The sequence below is a fragment of the Mytilus californianus genome, unplaced genomic scaffold, assembly GCF_021869535.1.
Source record: "Mytilus californianus isolate M0D057914Y unplaced genomic scaffold, xbMytCali1.0.p SCAF_5, whole genome shotgun sequence".
Taxonomy (NCBI): domain Eukaryota; kingdom Metazoa; phylum Mollusca; class Bivalvia; order Mytilida; family Mytilidae; genus Mytilus; species Mytilus californianus.
Window position 1 is genome coordinate 9,480,354 of NW_026262701.1, and position 26,860 is coordinate 9,507,213.

General features: G+C 34.5%; 1 protein-coding gene across 1 annotated transcript; it reads left to right on the forward strand.

Moving 5' to 3' along the window:
- The first annotated feature begins 4,939 nt into the window (after positions 1-4,939).
- Positions 4,940-26,860, forward strand: LOC127701810 (uncharacterized). Its single transcript, XM_052205777.1, has 4 exons — positions 4,940-4,975; positions 20,490-20,743; positions 20,885-21,052; positions 26,857-26,860. The coding sequence occupies exons 1-4, from the start codon at positions 4,940-4,942 to the stop codon at positions 26,858-26,860; spliced, it is 462 nt and encodes a 153-aa protein (XP_052061737.1).

Consider the following 26,860-nt stretch of genomic DNA (forward strand, 5'->3'; position numbering starts at 1 on the left):
TGTTTCATTTGACTTTTTGTAAATTAAAAAGTGTAAAGCGAACTTAATACAGTATAAAAACAGTGAGACAGCTATCCACGAAAGTTTAAATGAAGTGGATGTAAGCAATTAAAGGCAATTGTAGGCAACCGCACGGCCTTTAACAATGAAAAAATACCCATACGTATAGTCGGCTATAAAAGGCCCCGATATGAAAAATATTAAACAATTCAATTGAGAAAATTAATGGACGAATTTATAACAAAACAATTTACGAAAAAATAATATGGCAGACATGAACAAACAACAACAACTAAACTACGGGCTCCTGACTTTGGTTAGACACATTTAGAATGTGGCGGGGTTAAACATGTTTAAAGACGCCAACCCTCCCGCTAACCTGGTACAGTGTTGTAACGGCGCACAACTGGAACAAACTACAAAACAAGAAACGAAAACCAAATATAAGAAACAGCAATAAACGACAACCACTCGATTATAGGCTCCTGACTTGGGACAGGCACATATAGAATGAGGCGGGTTTAAACATGTTTGCTGGCTCACAACCCAGGCATACAGGCATACTTTCGATATTCTTGTTCCCTTATTCTAAAACCACAGAAATAGGCAGTAATAAATACATAAATAAGATGCAAAATATTGTACGGATGTTCAAATCTCGTAAATTCATTTTAAATATACAGATGAAGAGGGGGAATTTGAGGGAATCGTATAAACTTCCAAAGAGGCGAGACTGGATAGTAGTAGAAAAATTGACAGTTCTGCCACACTTTCAATTTCGATAATTTTTTTCTACAAAATTGAAAATGAAAGTAGGTCATGCATTTAATTATAGAATAAATAAAAATCCGATTCCAAGCAGTTTAACCCCTAACACCCTAAATGCTAGTGACAGTTCTGCCACACTATGCAGAAATTAAGGTGTTTTTTCAAATAGGAGCGAGATGTGTTGAATTGAAAAAAACTAACCATGAAAGATGTGGGTTTTGGTTAATAATCATGTCTAACAAAGTATACGCCGTAGTGGGTGCAATGATGGTTAATTTGGATTCAGTATTAACTTATATGGTAGACGTCATACAGCATGACATTAGACACACATTAAGTCAGCTAAGTAACCAAATCATTGATACCTTCGAAGTCATTAAGTTTAATCTCGAAGAAGACGTTAGGTTTGACATTGAATGTACGATTGAAAATTGGAAACTTAACATAGCAGTTCACCTACTGAATGAGATTTTATATCAAAGCCGGTTTACTGCTCCGTCCATGAATGAGATGGTCAACGTGTTGTTGGATGATTACGAAGAAGAGGACATCGAAGATGTGCAATTATACCACATGGTTAGAACGGTTTTTCATTTGGAAAATCGTTCGACAATTAATAATTCACGTTTAAACATTTTTTAACCACGTCAAATTGAAAAAAACACACCATTTAGACGTGTGTATGTTAAGTATTTAGAATACGATAGCTACTTTCATTGATCTGAATGCCTTTGACACAAAGGTAGAAGAAAAAGATGAACAAACCATAAAATGGAGAGACCTTCCCATTGGGATGGTGTACCAAATTATAGAAGTGACTTGAGTAATTGGTAAATTTGGTAAGAGTTGTATACTTACCTTGAAAACAAGGGAAGGGGATATAACAAGGGTGTGGTTATTAGTGGTTTATACAAAGAGTAGGACATTTTGGAAGGAGCCTATGTAAGAAGTACTGGTTTCAAAATAAGTAAAAAATCTAAACAAGAGTATTTTTCATACGACCTGGTTAGAATGTAAATGTGACCTAGTAAACAGTCCCGCCCCTAAGTGAATACCAATTCATTGTAATCTAGCAAACACTAGATTAAAAAAATATTGGTGTGTGTTACTAGTTTGTGTTTTTCTTATGGAGTCGTAAGTGTTGTTTTTCAGTGTAGTTTTGTTTGAGTTGTTTTATACTCAACTCCAAGACCATACCACCTTTACCACTTTACCACTTTTTAACAGCTTGTCGATCTTTTGTATTTGTCGCTGAGTGAGCAACATCTTATCGTTTTCCGTTAAATAAGCATGCGATAAACAAATGCTAACACAACAACCATTCTTGACTGCTTTTTGTAATTTATGGGCTTGACCTTGTGTCATATTTGAACCATGCGTATGATAGTTCATTTATTTATACCTAACGAAGATTTCTTTTTTAGGGAACTGGTTTAATTCCCTAAAAATAAAAACCGTTTTTTACTTAGGTTTTTTTCTACCACAGCATACTTGTGTTGAAAGGGTTTCAGTAGTAAAGCACGTTGCATGTAATACGTTTTAGTTACGAACAGTTTTTTAAATTCATCATACCCCGTAGGTCCTCCAAACACACTTAACACCGATCGATGACTAGCACGACAAGGTAAGGGTTCATTACTGACTTGTTTAAACACTAATGCTTTACTCCTACAAAATGTGAAATCATGCGTATTGTCTTCAATGCAGACTAAACAACATTTAAACGAACAAAAGTGGCAAGGAAGCACCACATAATTTTGATTCTGTAACGTGAAATCCTTTACTGTAATGTTACTCCAATACTTACAAAATGTGGACTGGTAATGTTTGTCTATAGGACAAAACACTGAGTCAAAGTTTAATTTACACACACACCAATAACATCTCTTGTTGTGTACCATATTAAGTTATTACCTTTTTTTTAGCTTTAAGGTGGTTTATATCTCACGAAGATGAAAACGTATGCTTAAATGTTCACCTCTCAGATCGATGGGATTTCCATCTTGATCCGTCAGAGTAGTACTCATGCGATTGACGGTTATCAGTGTGACTGGTAAATAGACTAAGTTTTTAGGGGTTTGAATGATTTTCATACCAGGGGATACATTTGGGAAGAAACTGTAGATGGTGGGTTGTTGTGATCCATTGACATAGCTACCACTGATGATATCACTATTGACGAGAATGTTGTTAAAGCTGATGATGTTGACAATGGTCCCAACTTGTAGCTCGATCGTAAGTGTAGATTTCTTTGTTAAAGTCCAGCACTGTATTGATGCTATTGTCAACATTAAAATCGACTTGATAGTTTCTAGTTTAAGTAAGTGTTGCCCTTGGTGTACTGTAATTAGCACCGATCTGGATTTCGGTGAAGTGTATGTTGAGTTGTAGATTCTTTGTAACACGTTGTTGATATTTTCGATAGAGTAAGAGCCAGTGTTTAACGCAACGGAAAACCAGGTGGCACCATTATCATTAGAATAACAAAAGGTATTGTTCCCTGCATGAATATTTGGGAAAGAGTAGTAAGTCTACAGGTTGACCAGAGCCATTTCATAACTCTTTCCATTTTATTAGTGAATGGGTGGATTGAACCTGGTATCGATTTTGTTGTTATTAGCTGACACAATGAAAGAGAAACCCTCCCTAGGTGCCGTATTTTCAGCGATGCGTTGTAACAAGTGATGATCCATTTATCTGTAGAACACAACGTTCATCTTTTGTCCATCAGCCTCGAACTGTAGGACTCTATCTGAGATCACCAGTGCAAAGGCTTCAGTGTTTGCTGGAACATTGCGTTCAAACTCTACCCTAATTTGAATGTCAAACACTGACTCTTTTAGCTTTTCTGTTTGGTGACTCACATTGATCATAAACAAAGGATAGAGGTATGTAAAGTTTGGAGGGTTGATATAATTACTAGTATTACTTATGAGATGATCCATCTTGAAGAATTTTTTACGAAAATCGGCGGCTTCTTTGTATATTCTAGATATTTAACACTGCTCGAATTGGGTGTTAAAGTCTACAACTGGATAATTTTGTGCATTTAAGGTGACATAAATGTTTCTTTAAAAACAGCGATCGAATAGTGCTGCGTTTTCTACTTGATCGTTACTTTTATCGGTTTGGAAGGCTACGATGATGTATCTAGGTTCTCTAGTCAACTTTTAGCAGAGAGTCGCCAAGTAAATTCTCTACTTTGGGGAACGGATATTGAATCGCATGCGGAAACCACAGTTGAGTTTAGTCTTGCTTTGAATGGTTTTGTATAGTGTCAACTTGTTGTCATCGGAGGGGATCACATGAGGAACGAACCAGGATAGTTTACTTAATACGATTTTTGCTCGATCTGTTCCTGCTGCTCTGAACACTACGTTTTCATCGCAATCACGTACCAATGTGAGTTCATGTTTTAACCCATATATGATTTTGGTATAATCTACCGCAAACCAAAGATATGTTTTGGGGTAAGTTTGGTAATAATGTAACCATGTCTAGCTGCAAAACCGATGTTTTTAGCCTCGGCGTCAGTCGTAAAATCTTTAAATCACAATTGGTTGAGACCTTGTGATTTGCTTAAGTCGTCGGGATACATCATCAATCCGAAGAGTGTAGTTACTATACCTGGATCATTGAGGTATTCAATCTGATGACCGGACAGTTTGTATCCGATGCTTTTGAAGAGATACATGATACCATTTTGACAAGGGAGACAAGATCTGCATCGGCATACGCTGTATTGTCGGCTTTTAGAAGTTATCCTACCACCAAGAGATAACTTTCAGATAAATGAACAAACAGGTCCTGGGTTTCGATGTTGATTCGTATTTCAGCAACGGAACTGTTTAAGGATGATCCAGTTTGGGGTTCGTATTCATGGACTTGATACTCCTGAATACTTTCATCAAAAGTCAAACCTTCTGTGATACTAAGTATATCATTCATTTATTTATAACGTTTGACGAAGTCATGAATGGTTGCAATACCACTGCCTGAGATGATGTTGTTTAAACGGGTTTTCTGTGGATTTTTGCTTTTAGATGAGATGTTGTTCAAACGGGCTTGTTGATTAGGAGTCTTTGGTTTTGGTTTCCTACGAACCACATGATCCACAGCTTTGGTAGCTCCTTTTCCTAAACCTTTTAGAGCTGCATTGGTGACAGCAGTCATGGCTTTACTTCCTAGAGTCTTTGCGGTAGAAAAGGTAAATGTGCGTCCGGCTAAATTAGCGATCGTGTCAAACAGACCGCTACCACCCACCACATATTTACGTTCGTATCCTTTCTTTATGTTTAACATTTATTTATAAAAGGTTACGATAAATCTCTTTATACTTCTTACTGTTAATGAAGCCACCCTTTTTCATATCATCGAGGATGGCTACTATCTCATTGCGTACACCACTGTTCCCAGCATAATTTGAATCACTACACAGCTCTAATCGATCGAGGAGTTGATTAAAAATTGAAGGTAGAAATATTGGTTGTTGCAGTCTATTTCCATACTTGTGTTCGTTGTAGATATGTTTGACGATATTGTTTCATTTGTAACTCTTACTCGCTTTAGAAGTTTTAGAAAGGACTGAGTTTCCATGGTACATGGCAGCAGTGTTTTTCAAGATCTCACCATAATACTCATCAGGTTCATAATCCGTGGGTACCTTCATCACCATGAGTTCCAACAAACCCGGGGTTCCTTTATACCTTACTCCATCCACAAGGAGATCCTCTTATCATGACCTCTGAATTCCCGCTGAAGAATATTTTGTGTTCAGAACGCAAACCAAAGGTATGGTCAGCCTTATGAGTAGTCATAAGGTGTAAATTATGTTCGGCTAGAGGACCAACGTTAATGATGTTTGTAGGTCGTTCGATTTGAAGTTGATCTTCAGACTCGGAAGGATCTTGAGGTAATGCAGGTAGGATTGCTAGGAGATCTTCAATCGTTTTAGTGATCTTAGAAGCTATTTTTTTCTTGTGCTTCTACGACGGGTTTAAAAACCTTGTTAAGATCACGACTCAATCCTTGTTTGTTCAGTCGTTCTTTTAAGTTGCTAGCTTGAATGTTACGTTTGATATCGTGCAACTCCTTAGCAAGAGCTTCACGTTGTTTAGGATCGGTAATGCTAATTATAAACGTCATTTATTTACAGCGTTGAACATTTAACGCTCATTAGCGTTGAACGTTGTTGAACGTTGAGCGTTGAACGTTGAACGTTGTTGAACGTTTAAATAGTTGTTGAAATAACGAAGGTAATGCAGTTAAGAGCATTTTTGTTCTGAAAACTCAAGTGTCTTAGACGTTTTTTTATTAGGTTGACATTGACGAGTGCATTGATGTCCTCTGATCGTTGTTGAAGTGCATTTAGGTTGTTGAGGTGGGTGTGTTGACTTGCGGAAGGTTTTACTTAAATTCCAACACTCAAAGTCATCACCATTACTAAATCGATTCTAGATGTGTTCAACACCACATGTTAAACATTGTTTTACCCTTTAGTCAAACAGTACACACTTAAATCTTGGTCTGAACCTATCAATCGAGTCGATGAAGCTGCCTATCGTCATGACCTCTATTATGCTCGACATAAAGATACATCCACCTTATTCCGTGTGTGATATAAATATGCTCTTACAATTAGACACCATCCACCATTCAGCCATGAGAGAGAAAATGAATCGTGGTATCGTTTAACCTCTCATCGGTACTAAAAGACGATTTGGTTTGGGGCATAAAAAAGTTCTTTGGACAGATCAATTAGCAGAAGAATTACATAAACCCGTTCGACGTCATTTCAAAAAACGACGTGTTATCGCTGGTGTGGATGAAATTTGGACTGCCGATCTCATCGATATGAGTTCATTTTCTCGCGATAACAAAGGATTTAAATTCATTCTAAGCATCATCGATATGTTTTCCAAATACGGATGGCTCATGCTCCCAAAAACAAGAAAGGGTTGACAGTCAAAGATGCCTTTCAAGCGGTTTTCACATCATCATCACGACTTCCTAAAAAATTATGGACGAATAAAGGTACCGAATTTCACAACAAAGAAGTAATAGAGTTACTTCGACAGCACAACATTGAACTGTACTGTACGAGAATGAAGAAAAATCAAGTTTCGTTGAACGTTGGAACCGTACCATGAAAGAGAAAATGTTTAAATACTTTTCGGCTAATTCTACGCGCACTTACATCGATGTGTTGGATGATCTCGTGCATCAGTACAATACATCTAAACATAGATCCATTAAAATGACTCCTATTGCTGCAAGAACACGAAAACAAAGTGTACTGGAACATGTATGGTAACCTTCTTCCATTAAAACAGGTTAAATTTAAAGTAGGGGATACAGTTCGAATCACTTAAACGAAAGGCGTGTTTGAAAAGGGATACACCCGTAGGTTGACTGAAGAAGTCTTAACGGTGTTACACGTGTTAAACACACAACCTCAAACGTATCGTATCAAGGATTTAAATGACGAGGAAATAGAAGGTTCCTTCTACGAGCCCAAACTTCAAAAGACGGATCAAGACATGTACCGCATCAAAGAGGTCTTACGAAAACAAACCGAGGGTGGTGTGAAAGAGGTTACGTTCAACGGAAAGGGTACCTCCCTTAGTCCTTTAATTCTTGGATCAAACAATTAGACATGCAATAAGAATGTGTAAGCTTTTCGTGTTCTTGAGTCCAAAGAACAAAAAGGTTAACTCTTCCCCTATAAGAACATTTTACCTATCGAACGTATATCCTTAAATCGTTTATATCTTTCTTGTTTTTCTCTCCCATCGCCAACGACCACTCCACCAATGTATGGATTCTTGACATGGTAATACTTTGCACGAGTAACAAACGTTTTTCCAATGCATTGATTTTTTGTTGTAGAATAGTTTTTAACTCATTTACTTTTCCATTAAATTCTTGTTGCAGTCTGGTTTCAAACGTATCCACTTTCTTCTTAAGTTTTTTGATGGTTGCATCATATCCTTTTTCATTTGTTTGATATCCGTTTTTTTTTGCGCACGCTCGGATTGTAATTGTAATTCTAATTGTCTCGTATTGTATTTCAATTGCTGCATGACCCATTGTTTCGTTGCAGCATCCATACCGTGACTCGGAGATTTTTAGTTAGTGATACGATTGTCGTTCATGTTCAGATCTTCTTGAAAACTATCCTATTGATGTCTTCATGTCCATACATTCCAATTTTGTCTGTAATTTTTATTCATATTATGGCGGTGAAGGCTTGAACAACTGAGCTATATCTTTACCAGATATCGAACCACTAACAGTTTTATGGTTGAATCTCCCAGCAGTATGTTTCAATTACATGACCATCATTATACCATCTAAGTCTTCTTTGGTTTGCTCTTCCATCACCAACATGAGATCCACCAATGCATCGATTTTTTGTTGTATAGTTTTCTATAGTTCTTGTTGCAGGGTGGTATTAGTCTCTAACCATTTTTTCTCGGATTGTAATGCTTCGATTCTACTTGTCACGTCTTTCACCTGTTGAATAACCCATCGTTTCGTTGTATCATTCGCACCGTGACTCGGATGTTTCAAGTTTGTAATTCGAGTGTCGTTCATGTTTAGGTCTTCCAGCAATTGACTGCTATTTATGTCTCTCTGTTCATAATATCCAAATTTGTCTGTCATTTTTTTATAGCATCCAATGGAAAACACGACTTCATCAAAAGGTTGACCTTCCGACAACAATTTCAACACATACAAACAAAAGTGTCCACAGAACACTGTTTCTCTTATTTGAAGTTCATCGGTGTTTTAGTAGATCTTAGGTTTTAAGTAATTTACCATTTTGTTGGGGGTGGTAATGCATAAGAATCAAAGTACAGTTTGGTGGTTGTATTCTTAAACCAACACGTCCGAAGTGTTCCCGGTCTCCCTAAGGTATCATGGTTTAAAATACCACACTCTTCATGGTATGGTTGGGAAGGTAGGGTATCACGCATGAATACACCTCTGAAATGAGGTATCTTTAGAGTCTTGACCGCTTTCTCCAACTCTCCGTTCGAAAGGGGTGAGTTGGGAAGTAGAATGTTGTGTACTGGTATCCTTTGTTTTAAGTCTTCTAGCTTCCAAAGGAGCGGAAAGTTGCAATCGTCTTTCTGAAGCCTCCATCATTTGTTTACATGCGTTGAAGTATTGTCGTTCTACAGCTGTTGATGTTTTTCAGACATTTCGATATAATAGGTGGGTAAGTCATTCTTTCTTTTACCAACACACGTCTTTAAGGTGATTTTTCAATTTTGTAATGTCCATGTGCTAGAGTACTAATGCCATTGGGTTAGATGTAACGTTTGTCATCATCAGCTGAGAAAGCTTTCTTACGACACTCAATCGTATGAATTTGATGCCCACGACTTTTAAACATATTCATGGTTCGATAACTAACTTTGTAAGTATCTAGACATGTCTTGTAGTCGGCAAAGGTAAGTCCATTTTTCTCAGTACTCCTTTTCACCCCATTAGCTCTCTTTGATTCGGTGTCACCCATCTTAAAGGCATACAACTTTGCACGTAACCCAACAAATTCAGTCATAATTTCACCTTTGTTTTCATCCTTAAACATTCCAATAATACCAGGGTTTGATTCCATGCTTATTCCAGATGGATGATCTTTAGGAATTTTAGAGGTGTCAAACCATTGTTGTCCATGTTCATTAACGTCCTTATAAGCATCAGGTGTTTCTACTTTACAAATGATGCTATCAGTATCGGTGTAACAAATGGTTCCCTTTTCTTTGTAGGTAGGTTTCAAGTATCTCTAATATCAAAAGAAAACATCCTCTTGGGATCAGATATTATAGATATCTCTGGAAATATTTCACTGTTCTCATGCAGTACTATATTTATTCTTGTAGATTGAGCTCACTGTTACCTTGTGTTAAGATTGCACTAAAGAAATTGAAAAATTATTATATTATTGAAAAACTATCTTCCGCCTTTCACAGTTCTCCTGCAATAGGTGAAAAAATAGAAAAAACATGGGAACCATTTCAACAATTAATTTTATGATACAAGAAAGATAACTCATATTTAACTGAAAATAAATGTGTAACACAACTGGATGCACATCACAATTGGACAGTGGTTAGTGTCATCCTATAGATATTATATATATGTATGTAAGAATTAAATGTGTGTTATTATGTTATGATAATAGGAGTTAAAATACTGTTTTTTATATGATTTCCAGATATCGCCGGGAAGAAAAAATAACAACAAAATACAAATGTATGTCATTATATATATAATTTTCTTTATGAGTACATGTAAATGTACGAATAGAATAACTATGTTGCATCAGTAATAATAATAGTCTTTTAATATCAATTTAATCATATATGAATATAAGTTAATGATTTTTTTATCAATTGTTTTTTATTTGATTTTGATTTTTTTTTTTTGTATTTTTTTTTTTGTTTTGTTTTGTTTTGTTTTGTTTTGTTTTTTGTTTTTTGTTTTGTTTTTTTTAGTTTAGTTTAGTTTTGTTTAGTTTTTTTTTTGTTTTTTAGTTTTTCTTTGTATGGGGAGGGGGATGTTAATATAAGCGCTGACACTGACAGGTCAAAATAAATAAACATGTATTGTATTCTTCTTTGATAAAGAATTACAAAATAAAGAATTATAAAAAAAGGTTTCAAGTATTTGTAAACAAAGTCTGTCATTAAAGTCTTCGATAAATCAAGAATCGAAAATCCTAAATAGATCGGTTTGTCAAATACTGTTTTTGTTTTTCGCATGTGAAAAGCTGCTAGGTGTTCACTAAAAATAACCCAACGATCAAAGTTTGGTTTAGCGATGACTTTTAGCGCTTGTTTTTCATTGTTTACCAACCGAACATTCACTCTTCGTCTAATGTTCTCCATTGTCTTGCCAAACATCGAGTTGTTCACGAATCTGAAGAAATCCTTTTCAAAATCCGTCTTGGCATTGGCTCGAATTGCGGTGTTCAACTCGATGTATTTTTTCAACCATGGTCATTGATTGAACTTAATAACACGGTGAACCTTCTTTAGTTTATGTCCAAGGTCAAGGTATAGTTTTAAATTCACATAGTGAATGATGCACTTTTCTTTGTTTCCAAGATTCGGCACTAACTTCTTCACTTTGTTAATAAGTAAGGTTTCGGGTGCTAAGGGGTAATAATTATGGTAATCATGAAGTGCTCTTGGATATTCCAAATCTACTTCCAACACGTAACCTTGATCGTCTTCAGCTGTAAGTGTATCCAAAGCTGGCATCTCTTCAGGTGTAATCCATGTAAACCCATCGGTAGGTAAGAACTTACTCATAGCCCATCCATATAAGTTGTTGGCATCTACATACATCAAGTGACTTGTTGGTTTGTTGGTATGATACTCTTTCATGTAGGGGTTGTTGGATTTGATATAGCGTTGAGTTGCGACGGTGATTCCTCCCCTAATTCCTTTCTCAAACATCAACAGCATGTCTGGGTCAGTAAGAAGGTCAAGCTCATTATTACTAATCTTCAATGCTGCATCATAAGCAAGTCCTGGTGCTGTTAAGTACGAAGCAGGGTCGAGTTAGTAATTCTTCAAACAAAGATCCCTAAAATTTTCTAACACATCACATAGTAGTAATACATCTGTTTTTAAATACAAATCATGATATGTCCTCATGCTAGTCATTTTCAAAGTATTCTATACTTTTTGTGCATGTTCATAATCTTCTTTACTCACTTCTTCTTCGTTAAATGTATTGTAAAAATCTTCCCTTGAAGGTAACTCTGTTATTTCAAGTTTGTTAAACCAATCCATGTAATCATAAGGATATACCCCTTTTCGTAAAAGCAAATCAATGTTTACAGATGGGGTTGGTTCGTATACAAGGGCATTCACTTCAATACCTTCTTCACTTAAATATTCAAAAGCACTCATCAATGCTTCGTTTTCAAAAGGGGTTGTTGATACGGTGTTTACAGGTATATCATAACCTTCATCCATAGGTTTGTTGGTAAATGTAATGTTACATTCCATAACTTCTTTCACTTTTTGTGAACACCCCTTAAGTATTTGTGGAAGGTTTTCTGGTGGTAAGTTGTCTTTGTAAATCATAAGGCCATCAAACACAAGGTAACCTACTTCAATGTCTTGTTCAATTAATTAATCAAAAGCAATCATCAATGCTTTGTTTTCTAAACTACACATCACATAATTTACTGTATTTCCATCAATGTTGTAGTTTGTACCTTTGTTATCTTTTGACTGCTTGGCTAAGGCATACAATTCTGGTCGTAGTTTAACAAATGAATGCATAATGTGTCTCATTTCACTGTAAAATTCCTTGTACCAACTTGGATCATCAGGTGTTAGTTTCACACGTCTCCCGTTATAATAGCTAAAACATGTGCCTTAACTTCATCCCGTCTTTCATTAGTTCGTATCATCCAATTTTCCATGTATTGTTCCCTGTTTTCAATGAAATCATTAAGCCCATCGCAGTTAATACCATTGTCATGACAATACCATGATAACAATGTGGGATGTGTATTCTTCATGCCAATGTCATACATGTTTACGTTTATCAATAACTTCACGTAGTTGAATAACTCGATTATTTTTTTAGGTAGATGGGTTAACCTTGTACAATTGAGGATCTAACGGTAGGTCACCAAACACTTTTTCCATATTTTTAAAACCTCCACGAGGGGTTGCTTTCACTAATTTTTCTAAACTTGTACTCATAAATTTAAAGCCTCTACAAATCTCAAATGTTGGTACAGTGGTTTCTTTTCACCATCCTTCTTTGATGAGTATTTACCTACTTGAATTCTTTTGGTAAATGAAATGTATTTCTCATCGGTATTTGGAATACATGTAATTGGTCCTGCTGTTTCACCAAAATGTTTAATGAACAGATGACTGTCATACCCAGCTAAATTATGAAAAATCACAGGTATGAACTTGGGTACCCTATTTTTCAAGTTAAACTCGTTGTGTGCTGCAACCCTGTAATTACCAGTGAAGTGACAGTGATCTCTAACCTTGTCATCCCCCAATGCATTATTACAAAACCAACATAGTGTTGCAGTTTTGAAATCACTCTTGTCTTCCATTGTCATCACCATTGGTTTTCTAAAGTCATTCTGGGTGTAAATGGCTTTGATTTCTTTTTCAAGTCCTTCAACAAAAATCTGCGTTACATCTTTTCCTTCTTCTTGCATGGTGGTCTGTACTGGTTTTTTGGTAAAAACACTTTCACCAAAACGTTTTATGAAATAAGAAAAACTAGAGGGTATATGCTTTTTGTAGGGTTTGGTGTGTGGTTTGTATGCGATTGTGTCCTCTGGTTCGGATTCTACTTTTTCAGTAAGCATTCAAAATCTGCAAAAACCTCAAATGGAACTCTTATTGAATTAGAGTGGTTTTCAAAACTATGGTAGGATCCTTTACCAGACATCTCTGTCTTAATTGCTTTGTGGTTTACACAATACTCTTTATGTTTCTTCAATGCCTCTTCGCTGGGACGGTGGTTTGAACATCTGAGCATGAATGAATCTCACCGCCATGGTGCGTTTTCTTGTTTGAAATTAGCCGGGAATAGTGTTTTCGTCCATCACTTTCTATCATCAACAAGTTAATCATTTTACTTATCTGTTCAGCAACATCTGAAATTCGTAGATGGTATATCTCTTTGTCATCAATTCCATATACATTGACTGCCAAGGTAGGGTTGATTTTTTCAAACTTGTTAATATACTTAAGGCTTACGGGAATTCTAATCCATGCAGGTTTAGTTTATTGTTCCACCTACAATACTGAGTCCACCTTCGTGTTTTCCTTTGGTCTACCTCTTTGTGATGTACGGCTGAAAGTACACCCCATTTAAAACACATATCATCTTTGTTTTTGAACATTTATCACGGCTTTCTTGTCTTTGATCCATTTTGGTAAAGCTACATACTGCAAACCGGATAACGGTGTGTATTTGTTGATGTTAAGTTGCAATTTCACGATTTCATTCAATGTCCACCCACTCTTCTCAGAGGTACACTCGGCAGTTTTTTCTCCGATCTTTTGGTCCATCTCTTTCAAAGTTTCAATGAAGGCGATGGCTTCTGTTATAGTTTGATTTCCCGATTTAAAGTGTCCCTCATTTTCATCGTCCTCTTTACCTGTGGGGTTGATTTTCACGAAAGTACAGTGTAACACCACATTAATGTTAACCCCTTTCAATCCACAATTTCGAATGATGTTCATCCTTTTCCCTCGTGTTACCTCAAGAAAGGTCTGGATGTCAATTTCAGCATCCGATGTCATTTTCCAGGTACTCAATACACCTTTTATGGATCTAATGGACTCTTTCTTGATTTTTTTTACCTACCTTTTTAACTTTAAGTTGATTTTTAGGTAACCTACTAATACCTTTCAACCCATGTTGTTTCGCCTTGATCATGATTTCTTTTTTCGTCGCTGGTTTAGGAATACGCTTATGTATGTTCCGTCTCCGTTTCAATCAACTCTAGTAACTGTTCTTTCTTCATTCTAGAGTATCATTTAAGACCAGCATGTTTAGCCATACTTCTTAACTGTTTTAACGTTTCAACAACAATCGTATTCATTTTTACTTACTATACCCATGTCTTTCTTATTTTTGGCCATGGCGTTGTCAGTTTGTTTTCGATCTATGAGTTTGACTGTCCCTCTGGTATCTTTCGTCCCTCTTTTATTATATTTTTTTCAATTACAACACCTCTCACTCCTATTTGAAAAAAAAACACCTAAAATTCTGCATAGTGTGGCAGAACTGTCACTAGGGTTTAGGGTGTTAGGGGTTAAACTGGTTGGAACCGGATTCTTATTTATTCTAAAGATGGATGACCTACTTTCATTTTCAATTTTGTAGAAAAAAATTATCGAAAGTGAAAGTGTGGCAGAACTGTCAATTCTCTACTACTCCGGATTCGTCGATAGGGTAAGCATCACCTGTTGTGCATGCATTCATCACCTACCATGCGATCCAGACTCAAAAGAGGAATGTTGTCACGTACACCTCTCCAGCGTTATAGATAACCTTTCACAGAATAATTTCCGGTTTGTTGACTTGATTCCATCTATCTTGTTGAACTTCAAATAAATGGTTCCATAAATAAATTGACGATTGGTGTGTATCTATATCTACGCCTATATCTAGTAATCGACTCTGAGGGACGGGAATTGATGAACTAATAGTTTGTTCTTATGTTGTACTGTTACACCACTATCCCAGGCTAAAAAGAGGGTTTGGCGCCATCAAACTAGTTTAACCTTGTCGCATTCTGTAGATGCCTGTCCTAAGTAAGGAACCTGTAATTCAGTAGTTGTCGTTTGTTGCTGTGTATCACATTTTTTTCTCGTTCATTGTATTTTATATAAATCAGTCCGTTAGTTTTTTCGTTTGAATTGATTTACATTTGTCATTTGGGGCCTTTTAAACCTGACTATGCGGTACGGGTTTTGCACATTATTGAAGTCCGTACGATGACCTATAGTTGTAAACTTCTACGTCATTAAGTCTCTGGTGGAGAGCTGTCTCATTGGCAATCGTACCACATTTTCTTATTTTTATATCAAAGACTTCCCATTGTAAACTTTACGTTTTAGATAGCAACATTCCTTCAGACCCTGTATAGGATATAAAAATTGATACATTTAAACAAAGCTGAAACTTACGTTTTCTGTCTTGATTTGATACAGAGTTGTTTCTGACAAGGGAGCAAACGAACAAGCAGTAATGAATTGTTAAGTTTAAGTCATCGCTTTGTCAAAACCGTTATCATTTCTACTCCACTATACGATATAGATATTCAACTTCAATTTATGTAAATGGTCTATACCTATTATATCATATGCTAATGACCATAAGATGTGCGTACACATCAACGGGACAGCAACCCTCTACAAAATAACAAAATGCGAATAAATCAAACACAAATTATGAAAGATCTTCCATCAACACCAAATTATCCCCCCCCCCCCACAAAAAAAAACCAAAAAAACAACCAAATACATTAAGGTTTGACTTCAGACAACCACTGAGAGGTTACCATACTTAGGACAGACATATGCATAATAGTATGTCGACGAATTTCACGAGCTTTTAATGAGATCTCAACCCTCTACCTTTTAATGAGATCTCAAACCTCCACCTTTTAATGAGATCTCAACTCTCCGCCTTTTAGTGAAATCTCAACCCTCCGCCTTTTAATCTCGATTCATTAAAAATGCATATAATGAACTTATTTCAGGTACATAACAGTACATACAACAACATTCAGGTACAGTAGAAAAACAAAGCAAAATACAGAAATAAAATTCTTAATAAAAAAAATACTATTTCGTGTCAAAGAATGTTTTAAGTTACTATAAGCAAGCTCAAATTTCTCTATAAAAATAACAAAAAGGTGGTTATAAATGCCAACTTTCTACCAGAGTTCAAATGACGAAGAAAGAAGCAGTTATAGGTCGCCGTACGGTCTTCAACAATGGTAAAAACCCATACATGAAAAATGCGAAACAGTTCCAAACGTAAAAACTTACGGCCTAATGTATACCCTTCCGGAGCACCTGATATCACTCCCATTTTTTGGTGGGGTTCGTGTCGCTCAGTCTTTAGTTTTCTATGTTGGGTTTTGTGTACTGTTGTTTGTCTGTTGGCTTTTCCTTTTTTTAGCCATGGCGTTGTCAGTTTATTTTCGACTTGAGTTTTATAGCAATACAATTTACTCATGACTTATAAAGTATGTTGCTGCGATAAACATGTCTGTATGCGCTCCATTCACCACCACCCCTTTTCCACCAACCTGAGACAGTGGCCGATATAAGACACATAGCACTCGCAGTTATTGTAAGATAGTTCAAAGCCAATTACATCTACATGTATTTAATAAATTATGTTCATAAAACACAATCAATACACAGAAGCAACGCATGTTGTATAAAGACGTCATACACAGTCGGAGAAACGCATGACTTTGTGCAAAGCCAAAATATAAGTAAACAGTATAGATAGGATGTAGGATCATGAGTACTAATAACTGTACATATATAGAAATATATATATTTAGTTATGTTTCATTTTTTCAAAAAACAAAATCTATGTTAGAGCCGATAACAACAATTGCCGGTGATAGAAAACCATGACGTCACTGAAAATAGAAAATACTTGTGATAGATCATTGATATTAAATATAAAATTGCATTTCATATCGGTACATATCAGTTTGACGACTATTTCGAGGCCCTCCCCTAGGTCATGGTCCAGTGATTTTGAATTAATTAGCAATTTTCAATGTTATGTTTTCTGCGTAAGTCAATTTGATAAGAACTACTTGTGTTAGATCAAAGATTTTTTGTATAAAGGTGCATTACTATCATTACATATGCCGACAGTGGAGACATATCTCTGTGTCAACAGTTTATTGTTAAATGAGTTGTTTTGTGTTTCTGAAAGAAAACGGAACCTGACATTCCATTCGACACTGTGTCATTGGTGATGTCGAGGTCGTCCCAGTCAGTATTCATGCTAATCGTCATAACTGAAATAAAATAATAAAAAGGAAAATTACATTTTTGCAACAATTTCGTCTTTCAGCAACTTTTACCAAGAACGTTTTTATCATAAAATGTATACACCGATATTTTAGTGTGAAAGACATTCAAACTTGATTTGAATACATACTGTACTAGAATATAATAATTTTATCATTACGAAAAGAAAATTACATCACAATCTTTACGTTTATTATTATGTTAAGAACTTTAGGAAATATCGTTGTTATCTAATATTAGATCATGAATCAACAGAAATGATCAGCACCAATACTTTAGTCACACAAATTAACGCGACAGAAAACTGCGTGGCATTCATAGAACATTTTGTTTGTAGTAAACAATCCGAAGGCGGAACCAGACTGAGTTATCAGCAATGTCAGGTGAACGGGGAACTACATGCGATATATTCTATTTTAACGAGATTAAGATCGATGCCTTATTCTTCAACAACCCATATAGAAACATACAGGAAAAAAAGACAGAGACCATATTTTGTAATTTCAGTAAACGATTCGTTTTAAATGGAAAATGTTAATGTTGGATGTTATAAGAATTGTTCATGTTTTCATTTTAAGTAGTCAAACAACAATCAGGACAATTGGACCATATGGAGGAAAAAGAATTAAAAGTACAAATCTATAATACTAGTAGCATCTTTGTGTGGAGAGAAAATTCAATGGACAAGATTGGATGTCGCTTAATAAATTTTTTGTTAAATCTTTTAAAACAAAACATATCAGAGAATACTTGCAGTGAAAGAAAATGAGTTCTTAGTACATCGCTGCTAGTATGCAAATTATACAATGTATTTATCGGCGGTAAATAGATTGAAAACTGCAATGTTATTTTCAATTAAACTATGCAAGCAAGTACATAACAGTCCGAATATTATCTAAAAGCACGACAGAATAGTGTGGATAGCTATAATTATATTCCTGAATGATGGAAGAACGAAGTTTTTATCAATAATGAGTCATGGTCACTAAATGGTGGATATATGAAAAGAATAAATTACGAAACTTGCAATACAAGCCGTATAAGCTTGCTCCATGGGAAAACAAATGATATAAAAATATCCAATTCCCAACTTTGTCTAATTTGATTTGACGTGAAGAACTGTACAATGTAAATTTCATTCAATTCGTTCAATTTTCAGAAGTTGGATTGCTTTCTCATCTTCTGCGACCTTTTTTTCATTCGCTCCTTAAAAGTGTGGTAATTTGTCTTTTAAATAATTACAGTTAATTTATTCTACGAAAGAAGGATGCAATACAAATTGACAAATGAACTTTTATATAATATAATTTATAACGCGTGAGTTATCCCGGATTTTGATACAGATGATTCCAAGAATTTTAACATGATAGGTATAATTAATCAAGTTGCTTGTTTTTTTTTAATTTTAACAATGTGGGAATGATTTGAATTTTAACATGGTAGGAGTAATTGAATTTTAGCATTGTAGGAATGAAGCTACTAGTTTATTCGATGCGATTTTTAGTATGGTAGGTATAATTAATTCAGTTGCTAGTTTATTTGATGAAATTTGTGAAGCTCCTACATTTAATATATGCTTTGAACACATATATATCTTTTAATTGTAATTCTTCGTCAATAAAAATAAATAAATTAATACTTAATGGCAATTAAGCTGCGAAGATTTAAAGTATATGACAACCAATAACATTGGTGAGTACACACAAGATTCGCATTCCGATCTAATAATTCAGTGAATCTCGAAGCCAAAATATTCAGGATCCCAAAACAATAGACAAAGGGTGCAGAATTGAAACCACCGAAAAGACGACAAAGTTATAACGAGTAAAATGATTGAACTCTTCCAGTTACACGATTTAATCAAATGCAGATTAATGTTAGTAAAATTTAATATGGAATTATTTACATTTTTTAAGTTAACTTTTAAAAGAATTCCCGCAATCGGTGTCTTTAAGACGTTTGATATTCATGTATTTAATGGTTTGTCAACAGTGTCAGATTCCCTACTGTATATGTGCAATATGACGGTGAAACAAGGCGATTCCCCTCAAAATATTATCTCGAATCCATGTGCGAGAAACAACAAAATACCTCCCTCTGTTGATAACTCTGTTTTGCTGACCATTAGGAAATACAAAAGGATTTGATTTAATTACTTGACAGAATAGAAATCAACATTGTATATACATGTATATTTAAACAGTCATACTTGCAAATATGTTTTTTATTTGTTAGCAATCACATTGTAAAGACGCCCTCCAACAATAATAAATAAGTCCCGCTGCTCTCCTTCCAGTGCGAAGAAAACTGCGAACGATTCTTGCACTGCGTAACCATACAGATACATATACAGAAGTGGTTACACGCAGATAATACGACATTATGGGTTTGTGTTCGTTTCAAACATGCCGATTCCGTGTTACAGTTCTACTGTGTATACTATTTATTCATCAGGTGATGACTGAAAACACAAACAAGATCCAATCAGCAAATAAATCACCTCAACTGTCAGGTTATGTACTGAATAATATTTCTTTTTCTATCTTACAACCATGGCAACAGTTTTGTTATATAAATGAGTTACCAAAACAAGACAAACCCGGTGAATACTATATTGAGATTATCTGTAATGTCAACAGCAATGTTTTAAACTTTCTTGATTTTCGTCGCTTCACATCAAGAATTCAAGAAAATATTTTATTTTCCGTTGTAATAACGTGTGGCCATAATGGAAGCGTTTTCTTTCCATACCCTGGCAGAGCACGTCTCCTCCATTCATTACGAATCTCAAATTGTGTTTTGAATGGATTTACATCCGAAGCAACATCTGATGTCATTGATTCAATACCGGATCGCATGAAATATTTCACTTTAATCAATTCAGTGATATTTTTGTCTCAAAATGATTTTAGACAGTTTCAGAGAGCAAAACATTTGACTAAAGCTTTTCAATGCGGTAATGTAAACGCTGTAAAAATAATTGAATACAACATTTCTTGCTGGATTGGTAATGCGAGTAAACGTGCGAGATTAGAAACCTATCAAACGCGACCTGATTTCCATGACCGCACCTGCACCTATAAATATCTTCGACATTTGCAGAAAAGTTTTTCAATAATACAACCGTTTACTCGGCAGATTGATAAATCTATGTATCCTAATATTGAAATGCTCAACTTTAGTGCAGCCAGTATAATAGAAACACCAAAACATGTTCAGGATTGGAGACTAGAATCAAAAGATTTGAAATATTTAGATCTCAGTCACAACTTAATAGAAGATGTGTTTCCTATAATTTGTTATGATAGATACAACGATGATTCAACTGAAGGATTTGTAGATTTACGTTATAATAACATATCATCTCTCAGACTACATGGAGTAACGAGATGGTTTAGTGAAATTTGTGATAACCTAACGGTTGATATTCGAAATAATCCATTTTTGTGTGATTGTGGCGTAAAGCATTTTAAAGACCTTTTACAAAAATACGTTGGAAATCATATAGCATCTTCTTCTTGGTATATGCTTAGGCGAAAACAGATTTTTTCTCGTTATAAATATCTGTATGATCTTACATGCTACAATCCGCCTTCACTGCGTGGGAGAATAATTTCTAAACTATCACTAAGTGAAATCGGGTGCAAGCCCAAATTACGAATAGTAACAAATGTTCCGACAGGGCCAATTATAGTAGTGATGTTTGTTAGTTTTTTTCTTTCTGTATGTCTTTTTGTTGGTATCAGATATCGAGAACAAATAGCTGTTAGCTGTAGTATGTGGCTAAAGTAAGTTCTAACTGTCGATCATAATATAATTACACGGTTGCTAAGAATACAAATGTGAATGAAATTAATTGAACTGATCAGACTTATGATCTTCTAATGGTTGGATTCCACAGCTTTTAATCTTATATCACTATCACAGCAGTTACTGTAATGATAAACACATCGACATTCATTCTTTTCACTATCACAGCAGTTACTGTAATGATAAACACATCGACATTCATTGTTTTCACTATCACAGCAGTTACTGTAATAATAAACACATCGACGTTCATTGGTTTCACTATCACAGCAGTTAAAGTAATAATAAACACATCGACGTTCATTGTTTTCACTATCACTGCAGTTACTGTAATAATAAACACATCGACATTCACTATTTTCACTATCACAGCAGTTACTGTAATACTAAACACAACGACATTCATTGTTTTCACTATCACAGCAGTTACTGTAGTAATAAACACATCGACATTCATTGTTTTCACTATCACAGCAATTACTGTAATAATAAACACATCGACGTTCATTGTTTTCACTATCACAGCAGTTACTGTAATAATAAACACATCGACGTTCATTGTTTTCACTATCACAGCAGTTAAAGTAATAATAAACACATCGACGTTCACTGTTTTCACTATCACAGCAGTTACTTTAATACTTAACATATCGACATTCACTGTTTTCACTATCAGAGCAGTTACTGTAATAATAAACACATCGACGTTCATTGTTTTCACTATCACAGCAGTTACTGTAATAATAAACACATCGAAATTCACTGTTGTCACTATCACAACAGTTAAGTAATAATAAACACATTGACATTCACTATTTTCACTATCACAGCAGTTACTGTAATAATAAACACATCGATATTCATTGTTTTCACTATCACAGCAGTTACTGTAATAATAAACACATCGACATTCATTGTTTTCACTATCACAGCAATTACTGTAATAATAAACACGTCGACGTTCATTGTTTTCACTATCACAGCAGTTACTGTAATAATAAACACGTCGACGTTCATTGTTTTCACTATCACAGCAGTTAAAAAAATAATAAACACATCGACATTCATTGTTTTCACTATCACAGCAGTTACTTTAATAATTAACACATCGACATTCACTGTTTTCACTATCACAGCAGTTACTGTAATAATAAACACATCGACATTCATTGTTTTCACTATCACAGCAGTTACTGTAATAATAAACACATCGACATTCACTGTTTTCACTATCGCAGCAGTTACTGTAATAATAAACACATTGACATTCATTGTTTTCACTATCACAAACACATCGACATTCATTGTTTTCACTATCATAGCAGTTACTGTAATAATAAACACATCGACATTCATTGTTTTCACTATCGAAGCAGTTACTGTAATAATATACACATCGCCATTCATTGTTTTCACTATCACAGCAGTTACTGTAATAATAAACACATCGACATTCACTGTTTTTACTGTCACAGCAGTTACTGTAATAATGAACACATCGACATTCACTGTTTTCACTATCACAGCAGTTACTGTATAATAAACACATCGACATTCATTGTTTTTACTATCACAGCAATTACTGTAATAATAAACACATCGACATTCATTGTTTTCACCGAATAGTCGATCTTATATGTATACCACATAGCCAACAATGGCATGTCTTACCTAGTTTTGAATGCATTTGTTATCTCTGGTACAATCATTTATTTTACAAAGACAAATACATTATCGAAACCCTGTACTCATGTGTCCCTGGGCTATATATTACACATATAACACAATCCACATCACAGCTATCATGCATGATTACAAAAATGTAACTCGAAATGCGTGCTTTGAACGAGTTGTAATTTCTTTTTTTGTTTTTTTTTTGTGATTTTTTATGTTATCTAAAAAAAAACTCCAAGCATTGAGATACATAGATATAAACATTATATATAATATAAGTATTAATATGAAATTTTGTTCGATAGCTGTCTAAAGCTAAAATGTTTACATTTCTTTGTTAATAACAATATAAAAATAAAGAGATGTGGTATGATTGCCAATGAGACAACTATTCATTGAAGTTCAAATGAAGTGGATGTAAGCAATTATTGGCAACCGTACGACCTTCAAAAATGAGAAAAACCCATACCGTGTTTTCGAATATAAAAGGCCCCGACATGAAACATATGAAACAATTCAATTGAAAAAACTAACAGCCTAATTTATAAAAAAAATCATTTACGAAAAACAAATGTGACAGACATGAACCAACGACAACAACTGAACTACAGGCTCCTGATCTTGAGACAGGCACATAAAGAATGTAGCGTGGTTAAACATGTGTGTGTGCGCTCAACCCTCCGCAACCAAGATTGCTCCGCTGTAGCGAAATGTCTCCTAGCTGCCGCTGTGTAAGTGAGGGAAGACATGTACAGTATATATAGAGTTGTATAACAGTAACATAAATTATATTATAAAATGTATTTAGGGCTTTTGTATTTGTTGTTGTTATTCAATAGGCACACATGGTGTAGTTGTGGTACAATAAACGAAATAACTACTCCCGTGAAAATGATCGAATCAAAGTTATTGTACAATGTGGCAAACTAGATATGACGGAAGTCAGTCTGACCAAGTATGAAAGCTTTCTGAAGAACAATATGAGAGGATTGGGTCCAAGAGGTGTCATAGTGGTACGATAGTCCAAACACGGTACAAGTCCCATGAATCTTGTAAAATGGTTAAATAAAGTGGAGAGTAAAACGGTCAACTACACAAAGAAGGATCCTACAAGTCTAAATGCTTTCTGTAAAACGCCATCAGTGTTACCAATTAAACTTATCACAGATGCCAGGATTAAAATTGTATACGCCAGATGCGCGTTTCGTCTACAAAAGACTCAATGATATGATCATAATTATAAATTAACTGCTTACAAAACTTATATTTTTTTCGAAATACTAAGCATTTTCTACTCCAGGAATAGATTGCCTTAGAAGAGAGGCGAAAGATACCAGAGGGACATTCAAACTCATAAATCGAAAATAAACTGACGACACTATGGCTAAAAAAGAAAAAGACAAACAGACAAACAATAGTACACAAAATACAACATAGACTAAGCAACACGAACCCCACCAATCACTTAGCTGTGTTTGGCAAAACTGTTCGAAATTTAGGTCCTCAATGCTCCTCAACTTCGTACTTTATTTTCCCTTTAAAACTTTTTTTTGATTTGAGCGTGATGTCACGCTCTGAAATTACATAATAAAGTATTAGACACAACGAATAAAAATTACGTTACACTTGTAAGATTGACCAAGTTATAGGGATATCAGATGCTATATTAGAATTGATTTGGTTAATTAAATGCTGCATGTAACAATTTCCACTTCTATTCTATTTTAACTTTATGTGCAGGAGTTAAGAAACATACAGAGTATTTTTCTATAATTTTGTATCCAATATTTCAAATATTCTATCCCACCATATTTTGTGGGCAAAATGTTCTTACATCTACACTTGTATATATAGTATATAAATAGCAACACAGTATTATTTACTGTTTTACTGCTATCAAAAACCTCAGACAAACCAAAAATGATTTCTTTTTGTGCTTAAAGGTAGGAAATGACATATTAATCCAGTCTATCATGGATACCCAGAAATTTTGAACAACATTACATTCCCAAAAAGTAAAATATATTTCTCTGAAATCTGAACAAAAAATAAGTAGTTCATTTTTTTTTTATTTGCATCTATATAAAAGCGAATTACATGATAGAATCCTATGAACAATCCTAGAATGGAAACTTCTGGTTATTATAAAAGGCATGTAGTAAATAGTATTCCAATCTTCAATCTGCTTATATATTTCCCATTTATTACGGGAAGATAAAGCCAATTCTTTATCATCTTTCAAAAATATTTTTTTTAGCATTATCTACCAATTTATTTTCCAACACAATTCTACCTTCTATCATAATTTTCAATCTATTTAAGGAATGATTGTAATATTTTTTCTAGAAATAACATCAAAATGTGATGCACACTGAATAACCCGCGTAGCTTGTTATCTAAAAGTGTCCACCACATTTTTAAGGTTACTTCGAATAGACAGAAAAACTATTACAGTTTAAACTATTCATTCCTTATAATCTAATTCTAAATTCAATTTTTAAGGAGTAAATTATGAAAAAACATTAATGACGTCACGGTCACATGACAAAATTATGTCTATGAGCTGATAGACAAAAAACCTTTCAGCCAATCAGAAGACGTGTTACATCCAAAATTAAATTATTTGGAATTGCACTAATAATACCATAAAACTCCACAAAATTATTATTGATTTTATACTTTCTTGAAAATTCCTCTTATGAAAATAATGTATTATTTTCTGACACCTGATCATTATTAACAAATACACACTTTCTGAAATACTTGACCTTCAAGATGATCTTGCCATCTTGCTTTATAAAAATTGTAAATCCGAAACATCCAACCTTTTCATATGACTTCATAAATATGTCAAAGGGTATATATCATATGTAAATGTACGACAATTGTGTGTGAATATTTTACTAGACTGGCATATGAAGCGATTTTAATGAGCTAGTTCAACGGTTATTTGTTTTCTTTCAATTGTTTTATATATACGCGAAGTTTCGAATCTTTGATCGATGGAAGAACAAATCATATTTTAAACATCAGCCGTTCTTATTCGTAACCTCTATTGGTCGTTTTTAGTTCAAGTACACTCAGGTTTGAAATCGCTTTTCTGAGAACTTGCTCTTGCACACACTATTAATAACATTAACGGTATCAATTTTACTGTACCAGATGCACATGTCGACAGTTATTGTCTTTTCAGTGATGGACGAGGCCATACTATTTGAAATCCAAAACTTAATACAAACGTTGAACAGCTGATAAAACGGTCTTTGTTACTTCTATATAATAGAGAGTTGATAAAAATCATCACGTTTGTCTCCGAACCTAGTTTGAAGTCATCATCAGTGCACTTTTTTGAAATGTTTGAAATAGGAAGAAAAACAACTTCCACTTGTATCTCTGATTCCAGGTACAGAGGGCACTAGTCTTTAAAATGGTATATTGGTGACAAGAAAACTGTACCTGTATTTTAAATTTTTTTTTTCTTATAAATGAAACTGTGTATAAATAGGAGCAGTCTACGATATATGATTTTACGATGGGGTATAGAAGTGTTCTGTGTAGAGAAGTCGAAAGTTTTGATATTTTGTAAGGTTATTAATGGCCATTTTTGGCCCAATCTCAAAACTTTCACTTTTTAGGGATTTTCTGGTGGAGAGAATAATTAAACATCATTGAAATGATAATAATGATAGCAAAATAAGGAGATGCGGTATTACTGCCAATGAGACAACTCTCACCAGAGAACAAATGACATAGACGTTAACAACTATAGGTCACCATACGGTCTTCAACAATGAGCAAAAACCATACCACATAGTAAACTATAAAAGGCATCGAAATAACAAATGTTAAACAATTCATGTATATGCATTTATTGTATAACAATACATTTATGGATACGAAAGTTATGAAATAACAGAAAAATGCTTTTAGATGTCATTTTTATTAAACAAAAATCATAAAAAGAAACAAAAAATGAGGATTTCTTGGATTTTTATGATGCGTTTCTTGTATACCATTACAGTTAA

What these genes read in the sequence shown, in the direction of transcription:
- LOC127701810 (XM_052205777.1), top strand. Translation starts at nt 4,940, where the DNA reads ATGGCTTTACTTCCTAGAGTCTTTGCGGTAGAAAAG. An exon ending in GAGTCTTTGCGGTAGAAAAG is followed by an intron (nt 4,976 to 20,489) that starts GTAAATGTGCGT and finishes TTTACTCGGCAG; the next exon opens with ATTGATAAATCTATGTATCC. An exon ending in CTACATGGAGTAACGAGATG is followed by an intron (nt 20,744 to 20,884) that starts GTTTAGTGAAAT and finishes GTATATGCTTAG; the next exon opens with GCGAAAACAGATTTTTTCTC.